The following is a 21,991-nucleotide window of genomic DNA, read 5'->3' on the forward strand; positions in this document are numbered from 1 at the left end:
TTCATCCGTTCTAAAACATTGTTTTAGATGAATCAATGACTCAAAAGAATGTAAAGATATCGTACCGTTTTCTACGTAAAAATAGATATGTACAGTAAACTTTCCCTAATTTTCCTTCAGCTTGTCAACAAAAATGGACAATTCGGGAAGAGGAGATACGATTATTCAAAGCCTCGCGGCACGTCTTTACAATTGCCGACTGTCAATAACAATAAAAAACGAGGCGCGAGGCTCGAAAAAATTAGAAAGTCCATTCTTGTCCACAAGCTGAAAAAAAGTTAGGAAGAATTCACTATACACTTTCGCAACAGTTTTCGCAAAATCCCCAGAGATTCGACCGCCGAAATTAAAAAGAAAAAAGCAAACAACCGCACCGATCGCACCGACGAAATCCTCGAATCTCCATCAATTTTCACTCGCGCAAGAACTTCAGCGTATTTTTAGGCGATCCTGTAAATCGGTCCACGGGCCCTATAAACGGGAGATTCACGGTGCCGTCGTTCTAAATGAGTGAATCATCCCCGCGGAAAGGAGGACGGTCTTGTTTACCTCGCGCGCAGTCTCTTTTAGCCGCGAGATTCCGCCATCGCGAACCGCGACACCGTGACGCGTCGCTTCTCTCTCTCTCCCTCCCTCTCTCTGTCTCTTTCTTTCGTTTCATCTCTGAATCATCGTCCCCCGGGGAGAAGAAAGAATCCGAGGAGCAGGAGAAAGAGAAACGTAACGCGAGAAAAAGGAGAAGCCTCGAATTTATATATTTTGCAGTTACGTCAAACTTGGCCCGAGCTGTTCCCTTAATTATACGAGAGGCTTCCACCGGACTCAGGGAAAACACGATTCATAAAAGCGCCTTTGTATGCATCGTGTACACCCACGTGCCTACTTAACCCGCTCCCGTCCCCCTCGACCCCTCGCCGAGCAACGTGGATGCTGGCTCCGGCTGGTATCCCTCCAGGTGAAACTGTTTCCTGTGTCGTAAGCCGCGTCTCTCCTCACTTTCCTCCTCACTCTCCTCGTCTTTTCCTCTCTCTCTCTCTTCCTCTTCGTCTCTCGTCCCCCCTTCTCTCTCTCTCTCTGTTTCTGTTTCCATTCCGCCCGCCCCTCTCGACGAGAGCCACGGCGTCTTCGCGGCGAATACATAATTTATACATATTGTGTCCCGGTATTTTAAGCCCCGTTGCATTAAATTGTTGCTCTTTTCCAACTACTCGCTCCTCCCTCTCGCTGCCCCCCCCCCACTCCCGCCCCTCCGTCCCTCCCGCTATTGCGCAACCACGATTTCTTTCTCGGTAATACCGCTCACACCCCCGCGACTGATCCTCTTATTCTCCCGGTATTTAAGATCCCCGAGGTTTCAATAGCTCTCCGGATTACGTCGCATCCTTCGACTCCCACCTGGACATTCCGTTTCCGTCGGATGATTCAGGGGACGCGAAACCAACGGCGCGCGCGCGAAAACAATCAAAGACGCTGCACCGTTCGGGTCCTGCGTCGGTCCCGGGACCAGTTATTGGACGATAACAATGCGATGCGATAACGAAACTTCGACAATAAAGTGGCGGGATGGCTCTCGGTTCAATTTTCATCGAGAAGAAAATTATTTGGATTGGTTGGAGAACGAAGCATTCGCGAGAGAAAAGTGCATCGTTCGATGCATTTGCAATGCAATTGATGCATCGGTGACGATACTAAAATACGAGGCATTGGTGATCGGTGGACCGAGGAGTATTAAATAAACATTGCCTGCGTCGATTGCAAGAAATAGAAACGAAATGGAAAGTATATATATATTTCTATTAAACAGTATATATATTTCGCCCTAATTCGCGCTGAAATTGCGCAGAAAAATGGACGATTTGGGAAGAGGAGATACGATTATTCGAGCCTCGAGGCTCGTTTTTATATTTACCGATTGTTAACGATTGTAAAAACGAGATGCAAGGCTCGAATACGGTAATTTCTCCCTAATTTGCGCTCAAAAATGAACAATTTGGGAAGAGGAGATACGATTATTCGTGCCTCACGCCCCGTTCATAGTTATTAACAACCTGCAGTTGGAGAGAATTTACTGTATCGCAGTGATTAAAACGGAAAAAACTGTTCCATCGAACTTGTATTTCTTACAATTTTGATTCTGCATGAAAATCCGCAGTCTAGTAATCATCTTAGCCGAGTTCGCTGTTCAAAGAACGAATAAGTACAGTAAATTCTCCCTAATTGACACTAAAATTGCGCAGAAAAATGGACGATTTGGTAAGAGGAGAGTACGATTATTCGAGCCTGGCGGTTCATTTTTATATTCACCGATTGTCAACGACTATAAAAACGAGACGCAATGCTCGAATAATCGCATTTTATCCATAATCTCAAATTCTCTATATTTGTACGCAATCTGAGCGCAAATTAGACAGAAATTACTGTCCGCATCGAGCAACAAACTCGACTTTCTACATTTCCTCGTAAAACTGACAAGATCCAATCTATTTAAATCCATAGCCACGGTTTTTATTACATCATTTGCTCCAATAATGCGACCGATATTCGATCAGTCCGTTCTATCAGAAAGCGTTTTCATAGTTTTCATAACTGCAAAATGGGAAACGGGTGATTCGACTGTGATTAAGTGTGACGTTCAAACTCTGTTAATGTATCTGCTATTCTAAATTGCAACTACTGCACCGTAAATGCATAAAATCCGCCGCCCAGCGACCAGAACTTTAACACTAAACCTACCATGGTCAAAATGACCGATTTTTTATTTTACGATACTACGAACTTTGAAGACCTCTTGATGATTGAACAAATTATATTATTGAAACAAGTCTCAGAATTAAAACTTTACAAAATCCAAATGAATTCTATCTTTTCACTCTTATGAGTCAATGCACGCTAGTCGTAATTACAGGTCGGTTGGTTTAGTGTTAAGCGACGCGAGTGAACACATGCGACTGGCGGCGTTCTTCCTCGGAATTCCGATTCCGCACAAATACATTCGCAGTGTACAGTAAAGTCTCCCTAATTGACGCTCAGATTGCGCACAAAAATGTCTCGTGCGCACAAAAGAGGCTCGTTTTTATAACTGTTGACAATCGGTAACTATAAAAATTAATCGCGAGGCTCGAACAATCGTATCTCCTCTTCCCAAGTTCTCCATGTTTTTTGCACAATTTGCGAGACAATTAGGGAGACATTACTGTAATCTCGAAAGCCCGAAGATCCGTGGTCCGCGGCGAAGCGTCGGAGATGCGCGCGGAGATCGCGGCGGAATAATCGCGGGTCGGGGGTGCGGACGCCGCGGGAGAATGGAAAACCGGGAGCGGGCAATCTCTCACCGTTAATTACGACGTTTTATCGCGCCGGTGCCGTTTTCCCTTGCGACACACGGACAAGAAGAAACGATTTCTCTCGCCTCCCCGGCTCCTCCCCCCCTCTCCCTGCTGTTCCACTCTGCGCGGCGAGTCGGTGCACCCCGCCGGATCGCCGCGATCCACGGCGTCTTCTTTCTCTCGCGGCTCGGTAATATATCTGACCAGCGTGGGCGGCCCACGTGGGTTTGACAGCTAAGCCCACGGAAACTGGTTACACCCACAAGCGCGCAGGTCGGGAAGAGGCACACGCCGGGCCAGGTAGGCGCGAGCGATCCGGCGCGGCGCGGAGATCCAGCGATCGAGCGATCGAGCATAGAGCCGGAGCGGATGACGATCTTCCCTGCGATCGGGAATCGGGACACGTGGCCTCCGCCGGACCGCCGCGTGACCGGTTTTAACGAGTTTATGGTTTATAGGCCGACACCGATTTATGGAACCCTTCCTTTCTCGCCTCCATCCGCGGCGATCCGAGCGGCCGGCTCTACGCGCGCGACGCGCTCGGCTCGGCTCGGTTCGGCGCGTGTGCGGGGGAGTTAGGTAGAAAGGTGTCGTCGTCGTTGTCGTCGTCGTCCAGGTTTCCTCGTTACGGCAACGAAAAATCTTCGGGTTTCGGTTTTGAGTGCGGCACGCGCTGCGCCGCGCCGTTTCGCAACGGCGCGCCGTAATTGTACGCCGGTGTTGCAGCCGGTGTAGCAACGGATTTAGCAACGGCGCTTAATTAATGAAGGGTACTCGGAGAGGGGGGCGCATAGATCTCTGTCGCCGATGACAGTGAGCAGTCTCCCGAGCTTGCCCAATACGCGCGCAACAACGCTTTATCAGGCTTTTATCAGCGTCGGCGGTTTCAGCGTCGATCGCATTCCGCGGACGCGGATGGGATCATGTCGTCAACCATGATGATGGGTCACTTAGGGTTGACGAGACCGGAGAACGCTGCTATCTTGACCGTTTTCATTCGACGCGGACCCGAGTTATCTCGGCAATAAATGCAGGGGCCCCGCGTTCTGACCACTATTTAGCCGGCTTTTATTGTCCTGTTTAATTTCACCACTCTCTCTCTCTCTCTCTCTCTCTCTCTCTCTCTCTCTCTCTCTCTCTCTCTCTCTCTCTCGGGGAGAGGCACAATTAGGGGACACTCGTTCCGGGGAGAGGGCTCCGATTTTACACTCGCGGTTTAATCCGCTCGATAAAGGGAAACAACGTTCCCGGCTGCGTTATCCGCGTCGACGGCGATAAAATCGTCGCCGCAACGACTCCGACCTCGCGCCGACGTGACTTGAATAACGGTCAACGGGAGGCTGTGATCGACTTCTTTTTACGATCCGCGAATCGCACGATGCGGCACAAAGGCGCGACGGAGCGTGCTCGACGTTTTGCAATCCGTCGAGGTGTCTAGTTTCACGACCGAAACACGTCGCGCTGTTCCTGTCTCTTCGGGGCATTTGTAATTAGTTGAGCTGATCGAGAGGAAGTGGGACAGAAAACGCAGTAATTTTTTTGGGACTGGACTGAGTGACTTGAATTTTTTTAGGTGACAGAGGAAGTTTAATCTACTAGACAACGAAATTCGTTCTGAAGTTCGTTCGAAAATGGGAGAAAAGTGACGTACAGTGGCCCACACCTTTTGAATCGCAACAACCATTTTAAAACTGAACTAAACGACTGAATTGTTTTTTAGGCAATAGAGGGACTAGTCTACTGGACGATGATTAAAATGCCTTTTTTTTTTTAAATTTGCTATTACTTGCGATGACAAAAGGAAATAAAAAACTCTCGTCTTTTAACTTTTTTATCTGAGCCTATAACGGAAATTTAAAAAATGCCTCTCGAAATCGGTCAACCCACAGTCGAGCTACAAGCGTTGAAAGATGTAATAAACTGCAGATTTCTTCCAGTTTTCGGTCAAAATCGTGATAAAACTGCGATTTTTGCCAACTTTAATTTGTTATAACTCAGAACAACGTCAACCGATTTCGATAAAATGTTCAGCACGCATATAAGTTACCGAGATCTACGAGGTGCATTTTTTAAATTTCCGTTATAGGCTCAGATAAAAGAAAGTTAACAAACGAGAGTTTTTTATTTTCTTTTGTCATTCCAAGCACATAATAGCAAAACATAAAAAAAGCATTTTGGTCATCGTCCGGTAAACTAGTCCCTCTGAAAAAAAAAACATTCAAGTCATTTAGTTGAGTTTTGATAAGGTTATTGCGTTTTAAAAGGTATACGAACACTTTCGCGGGCCACTGTACATGTAACCAGAACAAGCTCAGAATTAAAGAAGAGTCGATGGAAGACACGAAGAAGCAGCTCGGCTCGAACAATCAGAAGAAAAGCAGCGAATTTCCGAAGATACGTTTATTCGAGCCTTGCGGCTCGCTTTTATAGTTGTGGACAATCACGCGTCGCGAATAATTCGTTTAAACTGTTCAATTTTTCTGATAGCGGCCATGCTCCCTGACTCGACTACAGTAAATTCTCCTTGAATTTCCTTCAGCTTCTAAACAAAAACGAACAATTATATTTACCGATTTTCAACGATTATAAAAACGAGCCGCGAGGCTCGAATAATCGTGTCTCCCCTCCCCAAATCGCTCATTTTCGCGCATGATCTCGAATTAGGGCGCATTTACTCTAACTCCATAAGTCCAAAACCCGTGCAACATTGTGATCATTGCAATCGCGAACATTGTCGCAGTCTCATTGCAGTCTCCAGAATCCGCGGACCCGAGAAGCCTAAATTCCCCTCTTCAAATCGCTCATTTTCGCGCACAATGTCGAATTAAGGCGCACCTACTCTAACTCCATAAGTCCAAAACCAGTGCAACATTGTGATCATTGCAATCGCGAACATTGTCGCAGTTTTATTGCAGTCTCCAGAGTCCGCGGACCCGAGAAGCCTAAATTTCCCTCCCCAAATCGCCCATTTTCGCGCACAATCTCGAATTAGGGCGCATCTACTCTAACTTCATAAGTCCAAAACCTGTGCAACATTGTGATCATTGCAATCGCGAACATTGTCGCAGTTTTATTGCAGTCTCCAGAGTCCGCGGACCCGAGAAGCCTAAATTCTCCTCCCCAAATCGCTCATTTTCGCGCACAATCTCGAATTAGGGCGCACCTACTCTAACTCCATAAGTCCAAAACCAGTGCAATACGCAATCGCGAACATTGTCGCAGTCTCATTGCAGTCTCCAGAATCCGCGGACCCGAGAAGCCTAAATTCCCCTCTTCAAATCGCTCATTTTCGCGCACAATCTCGAATTAGGGCGCACCTACTCTAACTCCATAAGTCCAAAACCAGTGCAACACGCAATCGCGAACATTGTCGCAGTTTCATTGCAGTCTCCAGAGTCCGCGGACCCGAGAAGCCTAAATTCCCCTCCCCAAATCGCCCATTTTCGCGCACAATCTCGAATTAGGGCGCACCTACTCTAACTCCATAAGTCCAAAACCAGTGCAATACGCAATCGCGAACATTGTCGCAGTCTCATTGCAATCTCCAGAGTCCGCGGACCCGAGAAGCCTAAAGCCTTCTCCCCAAATCGCCCATTTTCGCGCACAATCTCGAATTAGGGCGCATTTACTCTAACTCCATAAGTCCGAAACCTGTGCAACATTGCGAACATTGTAATTGCAAACATTGTCGCAGTGTCATTGCAGTTTCCAGAGTCCGCGGACCCGAGAAGCCTAAAAAAGAAGAAGCAAAGAAAGCGTCCGGACAAGAGGGTGGCTATTGTCCAGCGGGTCTGGCAGTCTCCGAAACCCGAAGGCCGTGCTCTAACGAGGCAACCCCGAGTTCAGGGAGGTCTTCCGGCCGCGTCAGCCTGTCTCGAAAGCGACAGGCGAGCGCGACGTTGCGCCAGGATGGAAAAACGGCGTTGGCAGGGCCGCGTGGGCAAGCTGCCGTGTCTAATAAACATAAAGGAGGCAGACTCCGTCGTTAGCCGCGTGTTCTTTTTTCTTTCACCCCCACCGCGACCCGTCGCGGCCTGCGCGCGGTTTGAGCCGGCCCTGCTGCCCCCCGATGCCTCCTCCCCCCCTCCGCGGCCGCCCCGCGGCGCCCCTCGCCCATCGAACCACCGCGTCGAGCACACCTTCGCGGACAATTAATTTACCTCACGGCGTAGCCCGGAGAGTCCGCGAGCTTTACAGACGTAGTTTGCGGCCGGCCGTCCAGAAATGGAGTTGGTTTCGCCGGTTAAGATACGATCGTGTACGTACCCCGCACACATCCTCGGCCGGCAGCGTCGAGAAAAACGCCATAACTCCGAGTCGTATATGGCGGCAATGCACAGGTGCATGCCACCGTGCATCTACCCCCCTCGGCCCGCCGACCGCCGCTCGACGACCGCCACCCCTTCTTCTACGTAGACCCTTCCTCTCCTTGTCTCCCCGTCGCGCGTCCCGTCGTCGACTCGGATCGAACGTGCGCGTAGAATGTCAATTGTTTCTCTCTGCTGCCCTCCCCCCTCTCCCCTGCCCCCCGCGTCAACCATGCACGCCCCCCTGACGCCTGTTTTCCTCGGTTCCCCCGCCCCCGGCCTGCCGCGACTCCTTCTCTCGGTCTCGGAGAGACCGAGCTAGGCCATTTTCGATGCTGGATTTTCAATCGTCTTCGCCGATGTGTTGCGAGTTCGGAATTTTTGCGACGACACTGGACGCGTCGTCGCGGAGAACCTCGAGAGAATGTTTTTTACGAAATATTCTCTTGAATTTATTGGAGATGATAATAAATGTCATTTTTGTTCTCCTGTTCGAGATATCTTAATAATGTCGTTTTTTACCCTTCTTGCTCTCTCCTCCCTTCTCAGAGGGTGTACGAAATGTTCACCGACGAGCTGCACCCCTCGCGCGTTCACCCTCTATCGATCATCGGAAGCCAGTTTTTGTGCGAATTTTATGCATTTGTGGGAGAAATGAGTGTCTGTAGCTCGAACCAGTAGAATGATTAAAGATATTTATTAATGTTACAAAAACTATATATAATTTTTATAACATTATATATCTATAATTTTTGTAACATTACGTTTTATAATATAAAACTTTCGACCTACCAAAATGATAAAAGAAGGAATGCAACTTCTAAGTCACTCCTATTTCTCGCAAAAGGCGAAAATGTTTATTTTGCGTAAAGATCCGCAGTCTAGTTATAGGGTAAGGGACCTGATTACCGTGGGCCGCCCAATCGCTGTGCCTTTGGTTTATTTTTGGACATAATTAACTTTGTACCCATCGTCTAAGGTATATTTTTTATATTTATATTTAATATGTCTTATTCGACGAATATAAAGTTAATATTATGCCTGAAAACAAATAGGTATAGAGTTATTTATAGAGTTATTTTGAGTGGAATCCTCACCATAAAGCATAAAGACAGTGCATACGCTTGGCTTACGCACGAAAGGGGGCGATACCAAATCTGTTAGGGAAATCTGAACACTATTCTTTATCTTTGTATGGCGTCGCAGTGCTGCTGCCTATTTCTAAATGGGCAAACTTCACTTGAAATTTGAAATTGAATCGGTGTAAAATTTGAATAGACATCTACGTACTATCTTCAACTCACTAAAATGCCTATTTATCTAAACCATAAATTCAACCACTGTTAACAATTTTTAAATTCCTTAAAAAGTACGACATACATCCTTAAGCGTTATACAGGATGTCCCAAAAATGTCTCACAATTCGGAAGTGGCGGGTTCCTCGGGTCATTCGAAGCAACTTTTTCCTTTACTAGAACTTTCTCCGAGGCACCGTTAACGAGTTATTAACGAAAAACAGTGACCAATGAGAGGCGAGCTCGGCTGGCGCGACGCGACCGAGCCAGTGAGCGGAACTGGGCTTCGTGCGCTGGTTGGCTGGGCCGCCTCGCGTCAGCCGTACTCGATTCTTATTGGTCACTGCTTTTTCGTTAATAACTCGTTAACGGTGCCTCGGAGAAAGTTCTAGTAAAGGAAGAAGCTGCTTCAAATGATCCGAGGATCATTAGTACTTGATACAGTACTTGATTCAAGTTTGACGTATCCAATATAATATGTAATAACATTGTATAATATATCGTACATGTAATACTAATTTTCTAATAATACATTAAAAAATATATCGCTAATAACCCTGTAGAGGGTTTCATAGCTTAATAAATAAAAAAAAAGAAAAACTCACTGAAACAATTTACGGAAGAAAGAAATCCCTGTTCAACCGACGTTAGTATAAATCAACATTAATTTTTATTTCGCATAAAACTCTACCAGTACAGGCAATTGGGCACTGTTTTTACGGTCCGCGCGGTCCTCGCCGGCCGAGTCGACAGAAAAGGATCGCCGCTGTTTGCACCTCGTTCTCTCTAAAAAAAAAATCCTTCAGCTTTTCCATGCTCCCCCCCCCCCTCCAGGCGACAGACAAACGTTTCCCAACGCCCCCCACCCGTTCTATTATCCTGCGGCGGACCCGCGGTCGGCGGACCCGTTGCCATCGCGCCGTTGCCAAAGACGAGTGGTAACGAGTCGATAAAAAATAATTAGTATGTCCGTCGACTCGGTGCTTCTAGAAATAGACCGGTCCGCATAATCATCCGCCGATTCCGAGACCGCTTTGGAAACCTGCCGGCGGCTTTGCCGCGGCTCCAGGTGATACTCGCCGTCGCGGTGGATGCGGTGGCCTCGGGACGTGCACGCGCTCGCTCATGTTCGCTCATGCTCGCTCGCTTTTACACGCTCCGCGCTCGCACGCCGCGCGCGCGGCTATCCTCGCCGACGTTCGCGACGCTCGCGAGGGAATTCGCGGGGACAGGGGATGATAATAAACGTCGTCCGGCCGTCACGTAGCCGGTAGCGCGTCGCCCCGCCGCTCGCGACTCCCAACCCTCGTCATCCCCTGCCCCCGCGAATTTCCTCGCGAGCGTCGCGAACGTCGGCGAGGACAGCCATGCGCGCGGCGAGCGGCCGCGGAGCGTGTAAAAGCGAGCGAGCGAGGCTCGCGCGCACAGCTATCCTCGCGGATGTTCGCGCGGCGAGCGAGGGAATTCGCGGGGGCGGGGGATGACGAGGGTTGGGAGTCGCGAGCGGCGGGGCGACGCGCTCGTTAAATCACGCGCTACCGGCTACGTGACGGCCGGACGACGTTTATTAGTTATGGACTCGGATAATGACGGCTTATTAGCGGGCCGATAGAGCGGCGAGCGGCGCGCCGCGAGAGAATCCGCGTCGCCGACGGTGCCGTTACCCTGCGAGAACCGCGGTAAATTACCCCCTTCTTCCGTCTGTTTGCTCCTCGCATCGCGCTTCTTTCCACGCCGACGACGTCCGCCGACGACGCCGTACCCGCGACACCCCCCGCCGTCCCCCGCCGCACGCTTCGCTAATGCCGGTAATTGTTCGGACGTCTTTATCGTCGCGCAAATAATAGAATCGCGGGATTATAATTGGAGCACGGCCGTTTCATAATCAACCGAACCGGTTTACCGGGTGTCCGCCGGCCGAACGAACCCCCCGAGGACGCGCGGCTCGCCGCTTTTTCGCTACGACGAACACTTTTCTCCGCCTCGGATACGAGCCTACTGCGACTTCGTAAGTGGCCGGCGGAACGTTTAGCGAAACTTGTGAAGACAGTTAAGCGCGCGTTCAGTTCCCGGGAAATTAAACCGCGCGCGCCGCCGCCCGCGATAACCGGACCAGCGATTTATGCGTTCGGGGCAGAGATGGGTGCTCGGAGCGGCGGACGGTCGAACGATTAAAAACGAAATGAAACGTTAACGTAAGGAAGTCGAGAGAAATTTCTGAGATATTGGGCGCGAGAAGCCGGAAGTGCGAACGCGGATTTTTGTCGAGCGGGGTAGAATGAGGGTTGATAGAACGAGCGGGTGTTTCAACCCTTTGTACTTGATGCTATTTTAATTTCAGAACTAAGGAACTAATTTCAAGGTGTAGTATTTTTATTTATTTCTATTTTGTATCGTCTTTGTATCGCGCGCATGCGAAATTGCGTTTATTTACTGGTACGATATTTACAATTCTGGCAAATTTTTCAATATGGAACAATTGAACGATGTAAAAAGTGTAGTAAATGCGAAACAAAAACAAAATGGAGAAAACGAAAATGTAAAACATAAACAAAAATGGACAATTTATGAAAAGGAGATACGATTATTCGAGCCTCGAGGCTTATTTTTATAATTGTCGGCGATCAGTAATTATAAAAATAAGCCCCCAAAATAACCCTAAATTATAATTATTTTTATAATTGCTGATCGCCAACAATTATAAAAACAAGGTTAAATTAAGGCTAAATTAACAAGGTTTGCAAGGCTCAAATAATCAATAAATTGCGACAAATTGCAAGGCTCGAATAATCTCCTTTACCCAAATTGTCCATTTTTGTTTACAAAGCTGAAAGAAGATTTACACTAGATTTACGTAGAAAAAGAGCAGCTGTCTTATATTAGTTTATAAAAGTAACAATAAGACTAATAATTCTGACTTTTAACAAGTGTTATTGTAACATTTGCTATAACTAACATATAAATTGACTAAATAACTCATAAATGTATCTCTACGATACGAATAATCGTATATAAAAAATTAGCGATCCGCCATTTTGACGGGTTCCGTAAATCTAGTGTTAAATATACAACAATCGAATGAAATAAAAAGCACAGTAAATTCTCCCGAATTTTCCCTCAGCTTGTAAACAAAAATTGACAATTTGTGAGGAAGAGATACGATTTCTCGAACTTCGCGACTTACTTTCATAGCTACCGATCGCCAACAATTATAAAAACAAGATGCAAGGCTCGAACAATCTCTTCCCAAATTCTCTACTTTTGTTTACAAGCTGAACAAAAATTATTAAGAATTTACTATACAGTAATGTCTCCCTTACTGACGCACAGATTGTGCACAAAAACGGACAATTTGGGAAGAGGAGATCACGATTATTCGATCCTTGCGGCTCGTTTTTAAAGTTGTTGACAATCGATAACCATAAAAAACGAGTCACAAGGCTCGAACAATCGTATCTCCTCTACCAAAATTGTCCATTTTTCTGGACAATCCGAGAGTCAATTGAAGCGTCAATTAGAGAGACATTACTGTACTTCGAAGAGCGAGGCATGTTTCCTCGCACCTCGTAGCCGCCATTCGAGTGCAAAGGGTTTCAACAAGGCAGAAAGACCGTCCCCCCAACGATGTTGTTGCTGAAAGTGTTGTAGCAGGCTGCGAAGCTGTGTACCGAAAATCTTCAGCAGCCAAACTGAGATCTCGATCGGGGATCAGAGCCGCGGACAGGATTCGTCGTCGCTCGAAGGGCGGTGTAACGCACGAGCCGGAGGAGAGACGCGTGTCGCAGCTGTTCGTGTTCTCCTCTCCCTCTCTCTCTCTCTCTCTTCTCTCTGTCTCTCCGTTTCTCTCTGTTTCAAGCAGTTTCTGCGGCGCAGCTTTCTCTGGTGGTCGGTCGCGGCCGCGGCACGCGGTGAGAGTTGAATTTATGAATGAACGAGCGAAGGGCGAGCGTGGGCGAGCCCACGCGCTTTATCATAATCGGGACCTCCAGCCTAGTCACGCCTGCCATAACTGCCTAGGCATAGAGCAAGGTTGCCGCGAAGCGTCGCGGATGAATGAAACCGCGCCGGCCATTCACCGGATTATCTCTGCGATTGCGAAACCGCCCTTCCGCGTCCTCAAGGGACAGGCGCTCGGCGCGGGGCGGCGGCGACGGCGGCGGAGCTAATTCATTCGAATTCTGTCGGGCCTAATGACCGGCGATACGATAGAAACCGCGCGCGTATTCGGAGATCCACGGCTGATAGGTTTTATGTAAATCAGCCTCGGAGATGGGGTCGGAAGCTGGATTATTCGACGAAGATATTGCGATAGTCGTAGCCGAGGCGAGTGAATGAGCGAAGGGCACGCGTGGGCCCGCGACAGCGGCGAACGGCGGCCCACGAGGAGCCTAGCTGACGAAACAGCTACTACATGGCGACACTCTCTGTTCCCTCCGAGATACCATACTCTCCTCTCTCAATGAATTCGTCGGCCATTCAGCCGCGAACGCGGCCGATCGTATCCGAAAGATTCTCCTCGCGTCCGCCGACACACACCGCTGCTGCTCCGGGTCCCTTAATGATTCCCCGAAGCGGCGCCGATGTTCCCCCGGGGGCCCGCGATAAATCATCCGTGCCCCGGACACACTCTAATTTATCTTTGTAAATACCCGTGTAACGCTATCCATCCACCGGTTCCCGGCCGCCGATACCGCCGCAGCGCCGCAACGGCCTACAAATTGCATCATGCACTCCGGATCGATACCGAAACTGCATAAAACCGCGGCGCTATTTGAATATCCGCGTGGGCGCGGAGCGCACCGGTTCTCGGTTAATGAGTCTAATTGTTCGGCGAAGGTCGAATCGTTGTTGCGGCGACGCGACGCAACGCGGCTCGATCTCTCGGTGACGCATTCCCCGTTGCGGCGCGCCACGAAATCTGCACCGAGCGCATTCCTGCGCCGGGAAATCGGGCCCGAGGGGGCCCGAACGGCGGATCGCGAACGGCTACGCGTTCTGCGTCGCACGTTCTTTGGGCCGTTCCGAGATCGCGTTCGGTTGTCTGCGGCATCGAATCTTCGGCAGTGAAAAATGCGGATGAATTTATATTGTTTTATATGTATTGATATAATATGTGTTAATATATTTAATTATTTATATATAAAATATATATATAAAATTTTTATATTAAATTTATATATATATAATAATACTTTATATATATAATATATAATAAAATTTGATATATGTATATATAAATTTAAAATTGCTTAAATTGTTATCGTAGGTAATGTAAAACGTTTTGTACAAAATTATATATTAATATATAATATAATATAAATAATATATATAATATATTTAATATAATATAAAATATATGTAATATATATTATAATTATTATTATATTATTATTATATAATATTATATATTTATTTATATATATATATATTTATTATATAATAATTATTATATTTATATATATTTTAATAATATGTGTATATTATAAATGTAATATATTTAATATAATATGTATATATTATAATATAAAATATATATAATATATTTAATATATATTATATATATAAATAATAATATAAAATAATATAAAAATTTAATTTTATTACCATATCAATATAACACATAAAAATGAATGTATATCGTTTTCAGCCGTGCTTCTTCCTTAGCGATCAGCGAACGAAACAGAGCCTTCTTTCGACATCTCGCCTTAAAAGATCAGAAGAAGAATTTTTTGGCAGGTCCGGCAACAAACACCGAACAGTTTCGTTCATAACCCGGCAAGAATGAAAACCGAAAAGCGCGTCGAAAATGCCGGATCAGAAGCGAACTCAACGAGAATAGAAGACCGCTTTCTCCCGCATTTATTAATTTTCCGGCCGCTCGAGATTGAATTCGTGTAAAGGGAACAAAGGGAAGCGCGCGCGCGCGCGCGACGGGGAACAACGCGAATGGAATATAATAGGAGGAGCGGAGAGCTAGGAAACGTTTAGCTCGTTGGAGAAGCTGTTCAGCCGAGGAAGAAGGAAGAGTCTTGTCCGTCCGGCCGTCGCTCAGCTCGGGCTGTCACAGCCTCGACGCGAGGCGGGCCGCGGGGATGAATAATCCATGGAGCGGCCGAAGACAATGTACGCCGTCCCACACAGGAATTTCAGGTGTTTCGGCTAACGAGCGATTTGCATGAAACAACGAGGACGGCCGACCGCGTGGAACGAGGACGAACCAGTTTCGGATCGGTCCCGGAATACATTCGTAACTCTTTAATGCGCGTAACCCGACAGGCTCGCTCGCGCCACCGCCACCCCTTCCTCTCTTTCTTTCTCTCTCATTCTCCCTTTCTCTTTCTCTCTCTCCCTTTCTTCTTCTTCTTCTTCTTCGTCTTCTTCTTTTTCCGCCTCGTTCCTCATTCTCGATACGGCCCAGCGAAAATACGCTAATTACGGTTAGGAGCCTCCGGCGTGTTACGAGCGCGAGCCTCTCGACCACCTCCTCTGAAAACGTTTCGCTCCGGACTCGGGACGCATTTCGTAATTACTATGCCGCATATTTGCGCACTTTATAGTTCTGCGCGCCTCAAACTCCGTTCTCGCGCGCACCCTTTCGCGGCCGCGTCGGTCGGAGTCGGCCGATTGTTAGTAATTTAACAGCAGATTTACGGGCCGCAAGAAGCAGCTGTTTTATATTGGTTTATAAGAGTAATGATAAGACGTTCGTTCTGATTTTTAATGATAAATGTCTTATTCATTACTCTTATAAACATTTACGAGTTATTTATCGTTAAAAATCAGAATAAATAACTCGTCAGCCGATTGTTAGTAATTTAACAGCAGATTTACGGGGCGCAAGAAACAGCTGTTTTATATTGGTTTATAAGAGTAATGATAAGACGTTCGTTCTGATTTTTAATGATAAATGTCTTATCGTTACTGTTATAAACCAACATAAAACAGCTGTTTCTTACGCTCCGTAAACCTAGTGTTGAATCACTAACAATCGGCTGACGAGTTATTGATTCTGATTTTTAACGATAAATAACTCGTAAATGTATCTTTACGATACGAATAATCGTAAATAAAAAAATTAGTGGCCCCTCCATTTTGACGAGTTCCGTAAATTTAGTGTTGATGTCAGGAAGCGTAATTCTTTATTGTTTCACGTATATATGTGGATTCTTTATGGATCGCGTAAGCGTTTTTATTCGTTTCTGACAAAATTGCAAATTTGCAGAATTGCAATTGTCTGGTCGCTGATGATCTCGCAGTTAATGCGACCGCGCTGAAATAAGTAAACTTATAATAGTAATAATAATAATAATAATAATAAGATAAAAAATTGATTTGCACGTGAATGCACTTGTTTCGTAGAAAATATTGTTTATCGAGGTGAGATTATATTTAGATATTAAGTAACGAATTCTAGAGAACGAAAACACGGTGAGTCACATCGCTGCGAACGCTATTTCACGCACGCATGTTAAGCAGATGTCAATTACAAATGATTTATTAATATTCCGAGCGTGAAAATGGAGACTGTCTCAGTAGCTGCCGCGTTCGAATTAGACTTTTGATCGAGTTTCGCGGTAGATATTATTTTTTTTTTTAGGAAAAACAGGGAGTTTACATTGCGACTAGCTCAGTTCTTTTACGAATTAGCGTGACAAATCGTTAATTAAGTAGTTAGCCGTTGCAATCTCTTTGAAGTTAAGTAGAAAAATTTAAGCTGTAATTATACTGTGTGCGTTTGTTGGTCTTCATATTTTGTTTAAATATGAAATATTAACGCTTTTACAAAATATATAATTTAATACGTTCAGCGCCGATAATCAAGTACTAAAATTCCCACAAATGCAATTTAATTAATTAAACCGAAACTGGAAAGTGAAAATTTATCATACCGGATGACATTAGAATTCTTTCGCGTCCGAAAAGTCCTAGTAAAATCCAGTTTGTTCGAATATGTTACAATGAAAATGAATTTTCAAAATTGGTCAACAATTAGAGAAAAAAATTGAAAATATCAAAGTATGCATTCTTTTTACTGGAAAATCAAAATTTATCATAGCGGATGACATTAGAACTCTTAAATTCAGTTTATTCGAATACGTTGCAATGGAAATAAATTTTCAGAATTGGTCAAAAATTAGGGTCACCCATATTTCAGCGACGCGGCGCCCAACGCGTTAATAGAGAATATCACAAAGCATATATCCTTTTTAACCAGTTAACTGTTTACTGGAAAGTTAAAATTTATCATAGTGGATGACAATATAACTCTTAAATTCAGTTTATTCGAATACGTTGCAATGGAAATAAATTTTCAGAATTGGTCAAAAATTAGGATCACTCATATTTCACCGACGCGGCGCCCAATGTGTTAATAGAGAATATCACAAAGTATGCATCCTTCTTATAACCAGTTAGCTGTTTTTCGCGAGTGCACTCGTCACGAAGAACTGACGACATTTTCTGCCGCGCGGAGTATACTCGTCAGGAACAGCTAAAACTGGTTAAAAGATCGGCGCAAGCGACCCGTGATGCGATGGCGAGCGTCCGGCTTATCCCAGGATTTTTTACCAGGACACCCCGCCGTTAATTAGACGGCACCGGTGAATTTTCCCGTAGGTTTCCCGGGGAGTCCCGTCGACGCGCGACGGCCGGATTTCCGAGAAACGCGGCAGTATCGCCGACAATTATCTCAGCCACCGACAGGTGGATGGGATTTCAACGCGGAAACGAAGCGATGGTCGAACACGGTGCGATAAAAACGCGATGCGTTTCCCTTCGCACGGAAATTGCGCGCGAAACGTTCTGTCACGCGTTTAATTCGCTCCCCTCCTGCCCCCGTTCACGTTGCGAATTCCCCCCTCTCGCCGCCCCTTTCGCGACTTGTGCACGTCCCGTCGAATAATCGCACGAGGAAAGGGGACGTAATTAATTGTTTCAACAACGAAGTTGAAAAGGTGTTCGCGTACGCGGAACGTCAAACTTCCATAGAACCGGCTTCAGAGGAAGCTTCCTGTCGCTCTCACGATTCGTTTCCGGCTCGCCGGTGGCCCTTGCGTTTCCTAGCTCAATTACATCCCACCCAGTTCGTTAACGCCAGCGATTAGCGATGATTTCTAATTTGATTTCTGCGAACCGGACGGGGAGAAAATTAATTAAACCACACCGGGCCCCTCTCCCCGCGTCTCGTCCATTTCAGCGGCCTTGAGGTATTCCGCGAAGGCCGGAGATTCAAATGACGAGATTCTTTGTGAAATTATTCTCTATGCAAATAGAAATTTACTTTCCGTTTTAACAATTTCAATATTACGCTGCTCCGAAGATTCTAATTTTATCTGTTCCGCGGAGAATACGTAGTCTAATGGTGAGCCTATTGCATTCTATTCTTTGAAATTATTCTGTAATTTCTCCCGGAAATGCCAAATTTCGGGTTGCTGCGAATTAATTTGTGCTACGCCTATGTTAAGAGTCGACGGAGTTGGTCAAGCTGTGATACGGAAAATCAATATAAAATGGTCTGTTTAGATGCGAATCAAGTAAGAAAAAATCTAATTGATGCTCGGATTGTGCACAAAAATGGACAATTTTGGAAGAAGAGATACGATTACTCTTGCCTCGAGGATCGAATAATCGTACTTCCTCTTCCCGAATTGTCCAGTTTTGTTTACAAATTGTTCTATATGTCCTTGATTTAACTGCAAATCGAAGGGTTCAGGGATCATGAAACAAATTATAGGGGTTGGATTTATGTTTCTTTTTAAGATCTTGGAAGTTCGATGGTATAAATATGGAACCAGAGAACATAGAAAACTGTTTCAGGGTGGAAGCCATATTTTTATTAATATCCTGTGAGCTGGAAAGGGTAGAAGACGTATTCGAGAAGACACATCTTTCGAATAAACAATGAATTATTTATTCTCTATACTCAATATACAGGGTATTCCATAATTATATTATATTATCATTTCCGGGAAATGAGCGATCCCTGAGGTCATTCGAAGCAACTTTTTCCTTTACAAAAATTTTCTCCGACGCATCGTTCACGAGTTATTAACGAAAAACAGTGACCAATGAGAGGCGAGAACAGCTGGCGCGAGACGGTGGAGTCAATGAGCGGGACTGCGCTTGGTGCGCTCGTTGGCTGGGCGGCCTCGCGTCAGTCGAGCTCGCCTCTCATTGGTCAGCGTTTTTCATCAATAACTCGTAAACGAAGCCGCGGATTGCATTTTCGCTAAGGAAGAAGTTACTTCAAATCACCTCAGGAACCCCTCATTTCCCGGAAGTATCATAATTTTGGGATACCCTGTATAAAAATCTTTAGCAAGGCGACAGACAGATATCTTTTAAACAGAGCAAATATAAATCGCTTGAGTTTCGAAGAAATGCGCCTAAGCGCATATTAATATTATATACTTTATTGTTCGACGTTGCTTGAAATTGTTTCTGCTTCGCATTATTGACAACAAAATCAAACATAATGCCTTCAAACAACGTCAAGCATGTATCCTCGAAATAAACCTCGAAATAAAAAGAATCAAACTCGATTCTTACTGTGTGTCGTCGTACATGGTGTCACAAACCTGAGGAAACGGGACTCCAATCGGAGCTTTGGAAACGCGTCTCCCGTTCACTTTCAACCAACCAACGTTCGCTGGCCGATCGCGGGACCGTGCTGCCGGGATCATCGGAACCAGCCCTGGTCCGTTGTAATTAGCGATAGAAAAGAGAACACTTAATGAACGTTACCTTTGTCGCGGCGGATGCGTCTGCAAATGGCGCACATGCGTCGTCCGCAGTGCTGCCTCTCGGGCTTCTGCTCGGTGTCCAAGGTAACCATGTTTCTTCCCGAGTGTCGTCGATCAATGGACAATCGAAACGGATGCACGTGCGCGTGGTTAAACAACAGAGTTTATCTGATCTTCATGGGCAACTCATTGCGGCAATTATCAAGCACTGGGAACGGTCCAAGACAGCGCTTGGCCGGCACTGGGTGGGCCAGAGGCGACCCGGCTGGGCGACACTGACTAGATCGGAACGGTTCGCGACGGCGTTCGTCGACGAAACTTCGCTCCGCGCCACGTCACGTTCCTCGACGCTCCAACGATCGGCGGTCCCTGCAAGTCCAGGATTGTTTACCGATCTCGAGGAGCGGCCGTCGCGACGGGACGACGACGAGTCGTCGAGTCGACGCACGGCGTCGCCGAGCACCGAGGACACTTCGTAGAAGCGGTTTCGGCACTCGAGACTCCTCGTAGCTCGTTCTCCGCTGGTCACAGCTGCTCAAAACGCGGTTGCCTCGTGCTCGAGCCCTTAATTAATCGCGAATCGTTTAAACAATCGGCCGTTGTCGTCGCGACGCTTTCAACGGCCGCTTCTCGCGGGCAGGCGTCGCGAGTCCGCGCGGCGGTTCCGTTTCAATTTCACGCGCGAAATCGATTCTCGCCTTTGATCCCGTTTTTACGGCGACTGTCTCGCCTCGAGCCGAACCACTGACTAACCGATCGATCCGCGCACGCTAATTACGCCTAATCGCCGGCAAGCTGACGAATCCGCGGCGCGGCGCGCCGCTTGTTTCCGTGCGGATGCACGATACGCTCGCGGAAACCCCACTCCGCGGGATCGAATCGATCACCGAACGCCCCCTGCGGAAATTCCATCCGCGTTATTGGAGGATTTTTAAAGACGTTACTTAACGCCGGGAACTCGCGGCGACGCGGAATCGAGAGCGCGAGGAGATTTTCCTGCGTCGGATTACGCCGACGTTGGCGGAGACGCGAGACGCGAACCGCGCGTTTCGCGGTTCAATTAATCAAAAATGAACGGTTGCCGAGAATCTCGATTAGGCCACCGATTAAGAGGACATCCCGATCGAAGAGGTCGAAACGACAGTAATTACTGGCTACTGAGAGCAAGAAAAACATTCCGAGCGGAACATGCGAGGAATTATTGCGATGATTCGATCAGGCGTGGCCGGCCGATCTTTTCGACTCGTCTCTATCTCGCGCAGGGTGCGCGGCGCGGCGCGGCTCGTTCCCGGCTCCTCGGTACCACGGTCCAAGTGGTCACGGCTAATTAAGCTTAATTCAATTTAATTAATCTTCGATCGGCCGTCCCTCCGCTCCGCGGGCAATTAGCGGCGGGGATCGCTCGGCCTAATCGTCTCAAATTAATAGAGTCCGGGACGGCGAGCGGACCGCGCGGCGAGCTGACTCGACTCCTCTTCCACCCCTCTCATCCCCCCTTACCCTCTTCCGCGCGCCATCGACAAGTCGCGACCCGTCGCGACGCGACGCGACTCGACGTCGCGTTTTTTTTCCCTTTCTCTTTCGCGTTCGTTTAGTCCGGGCCGGCGGGACGCGTGGGCGGCTCTCGTCGTTGCACACCGCGAAATTACGGTGAATTATCGACGGGCCGGGAAACAGCCGCGCACGGACGCGGTCCGTGTAACTTTCGAAAACGTGAGAGCCAGGGCTGGCCGCCGCCGGCTGGGCCATTCAGAAAAATCCCGCCGAGTGAAAGCCAGGCGAAAAATATTCACGCGGCTCCGTGGAAAATCTGCGGACTCGGCGATTATTCGCTGATTTCCGTCGATTTTTCACGCGAAAAGCGGCCACCGTTCGAAAAATCGCCGCGACGGATGGAAGCGACGCGTATCTTCGCGATTGTCTCTGCGCGTTGAGAGGGCATCGACGAATTTTTTGCGACAGATTCGAAAGCAATTTGCGAGATTCGGAAATATTCACGCGGCTCCGTGGAAAATCTGCGGACTCGGCGATTATTCGCTGATTTCCGTCGATTTTTCACGCGGAAAGCGGCGACCGTTCGAAAAATCGCCGCGACGGATGGAAGCAACGCGTATCTTCGCGATTGTCTCTGCGCGTTGAGAGGGCATCGACGAATTTTTTGCGACAGATTCGAAAGCAATTTGCGAAATTCGGAAATATTCACGCGGCTCCGTGGAAAATCTGCGGACTCGGCGATTATTCGCTGATTTCCGTCGATTTTTCACGCGAAAAGCGGCCACCGTTCGAAAAATCGCCGCGACGGATGGAAGCAACGCGTATCT

General features: G+C 47.1%; 1 protein-coding gene across 4 annotated transcripts in view; it reads right to left on the minus strand.

The window, feature by feature from the left end:
* The window catches only part of LOC117223653 (uncharacterized), a 697,320-nt gene that overhangs the window by 73,921 nt on the left and 601,408 nt on the right, over window positions 1-21,991 (minus strand). The window contains exon 2 of one of the 4 annotated variants that reach the window (XM_033476062.2): window positions 19,672-20,039. The exons of the other annotated variants lie outside the window; for them this stretch is intronic. Coding sequence (XP_033331953.2) covers window positions 19,672-19,762 — 91 coding nt within the window. The 5' untranslated portion in view covers window positions 19,763-20,039. The remainder of the gene's footprint in view (window positions 1-19,671; window positions 20,040-21,991) is intronic. 4 annotated transcript variants of the gene reach the window in all.

The sequence above is a fragment of the Megalopta genalis genome, chromosome 1, assembly GCF_051020955.1.
Source record: "Megalopta genalis isolate 19385.01 chromosome 1, iyMegGena1_principal, whole genome shotgun sequence".
Classification (NCBI taxonomy): domain Eukaryota; kingdom Metazoa; phylum Arthropoda; class Insecta; order Hymenoptera; family Halictidae; genus Megalopta; species Megalopta genalis.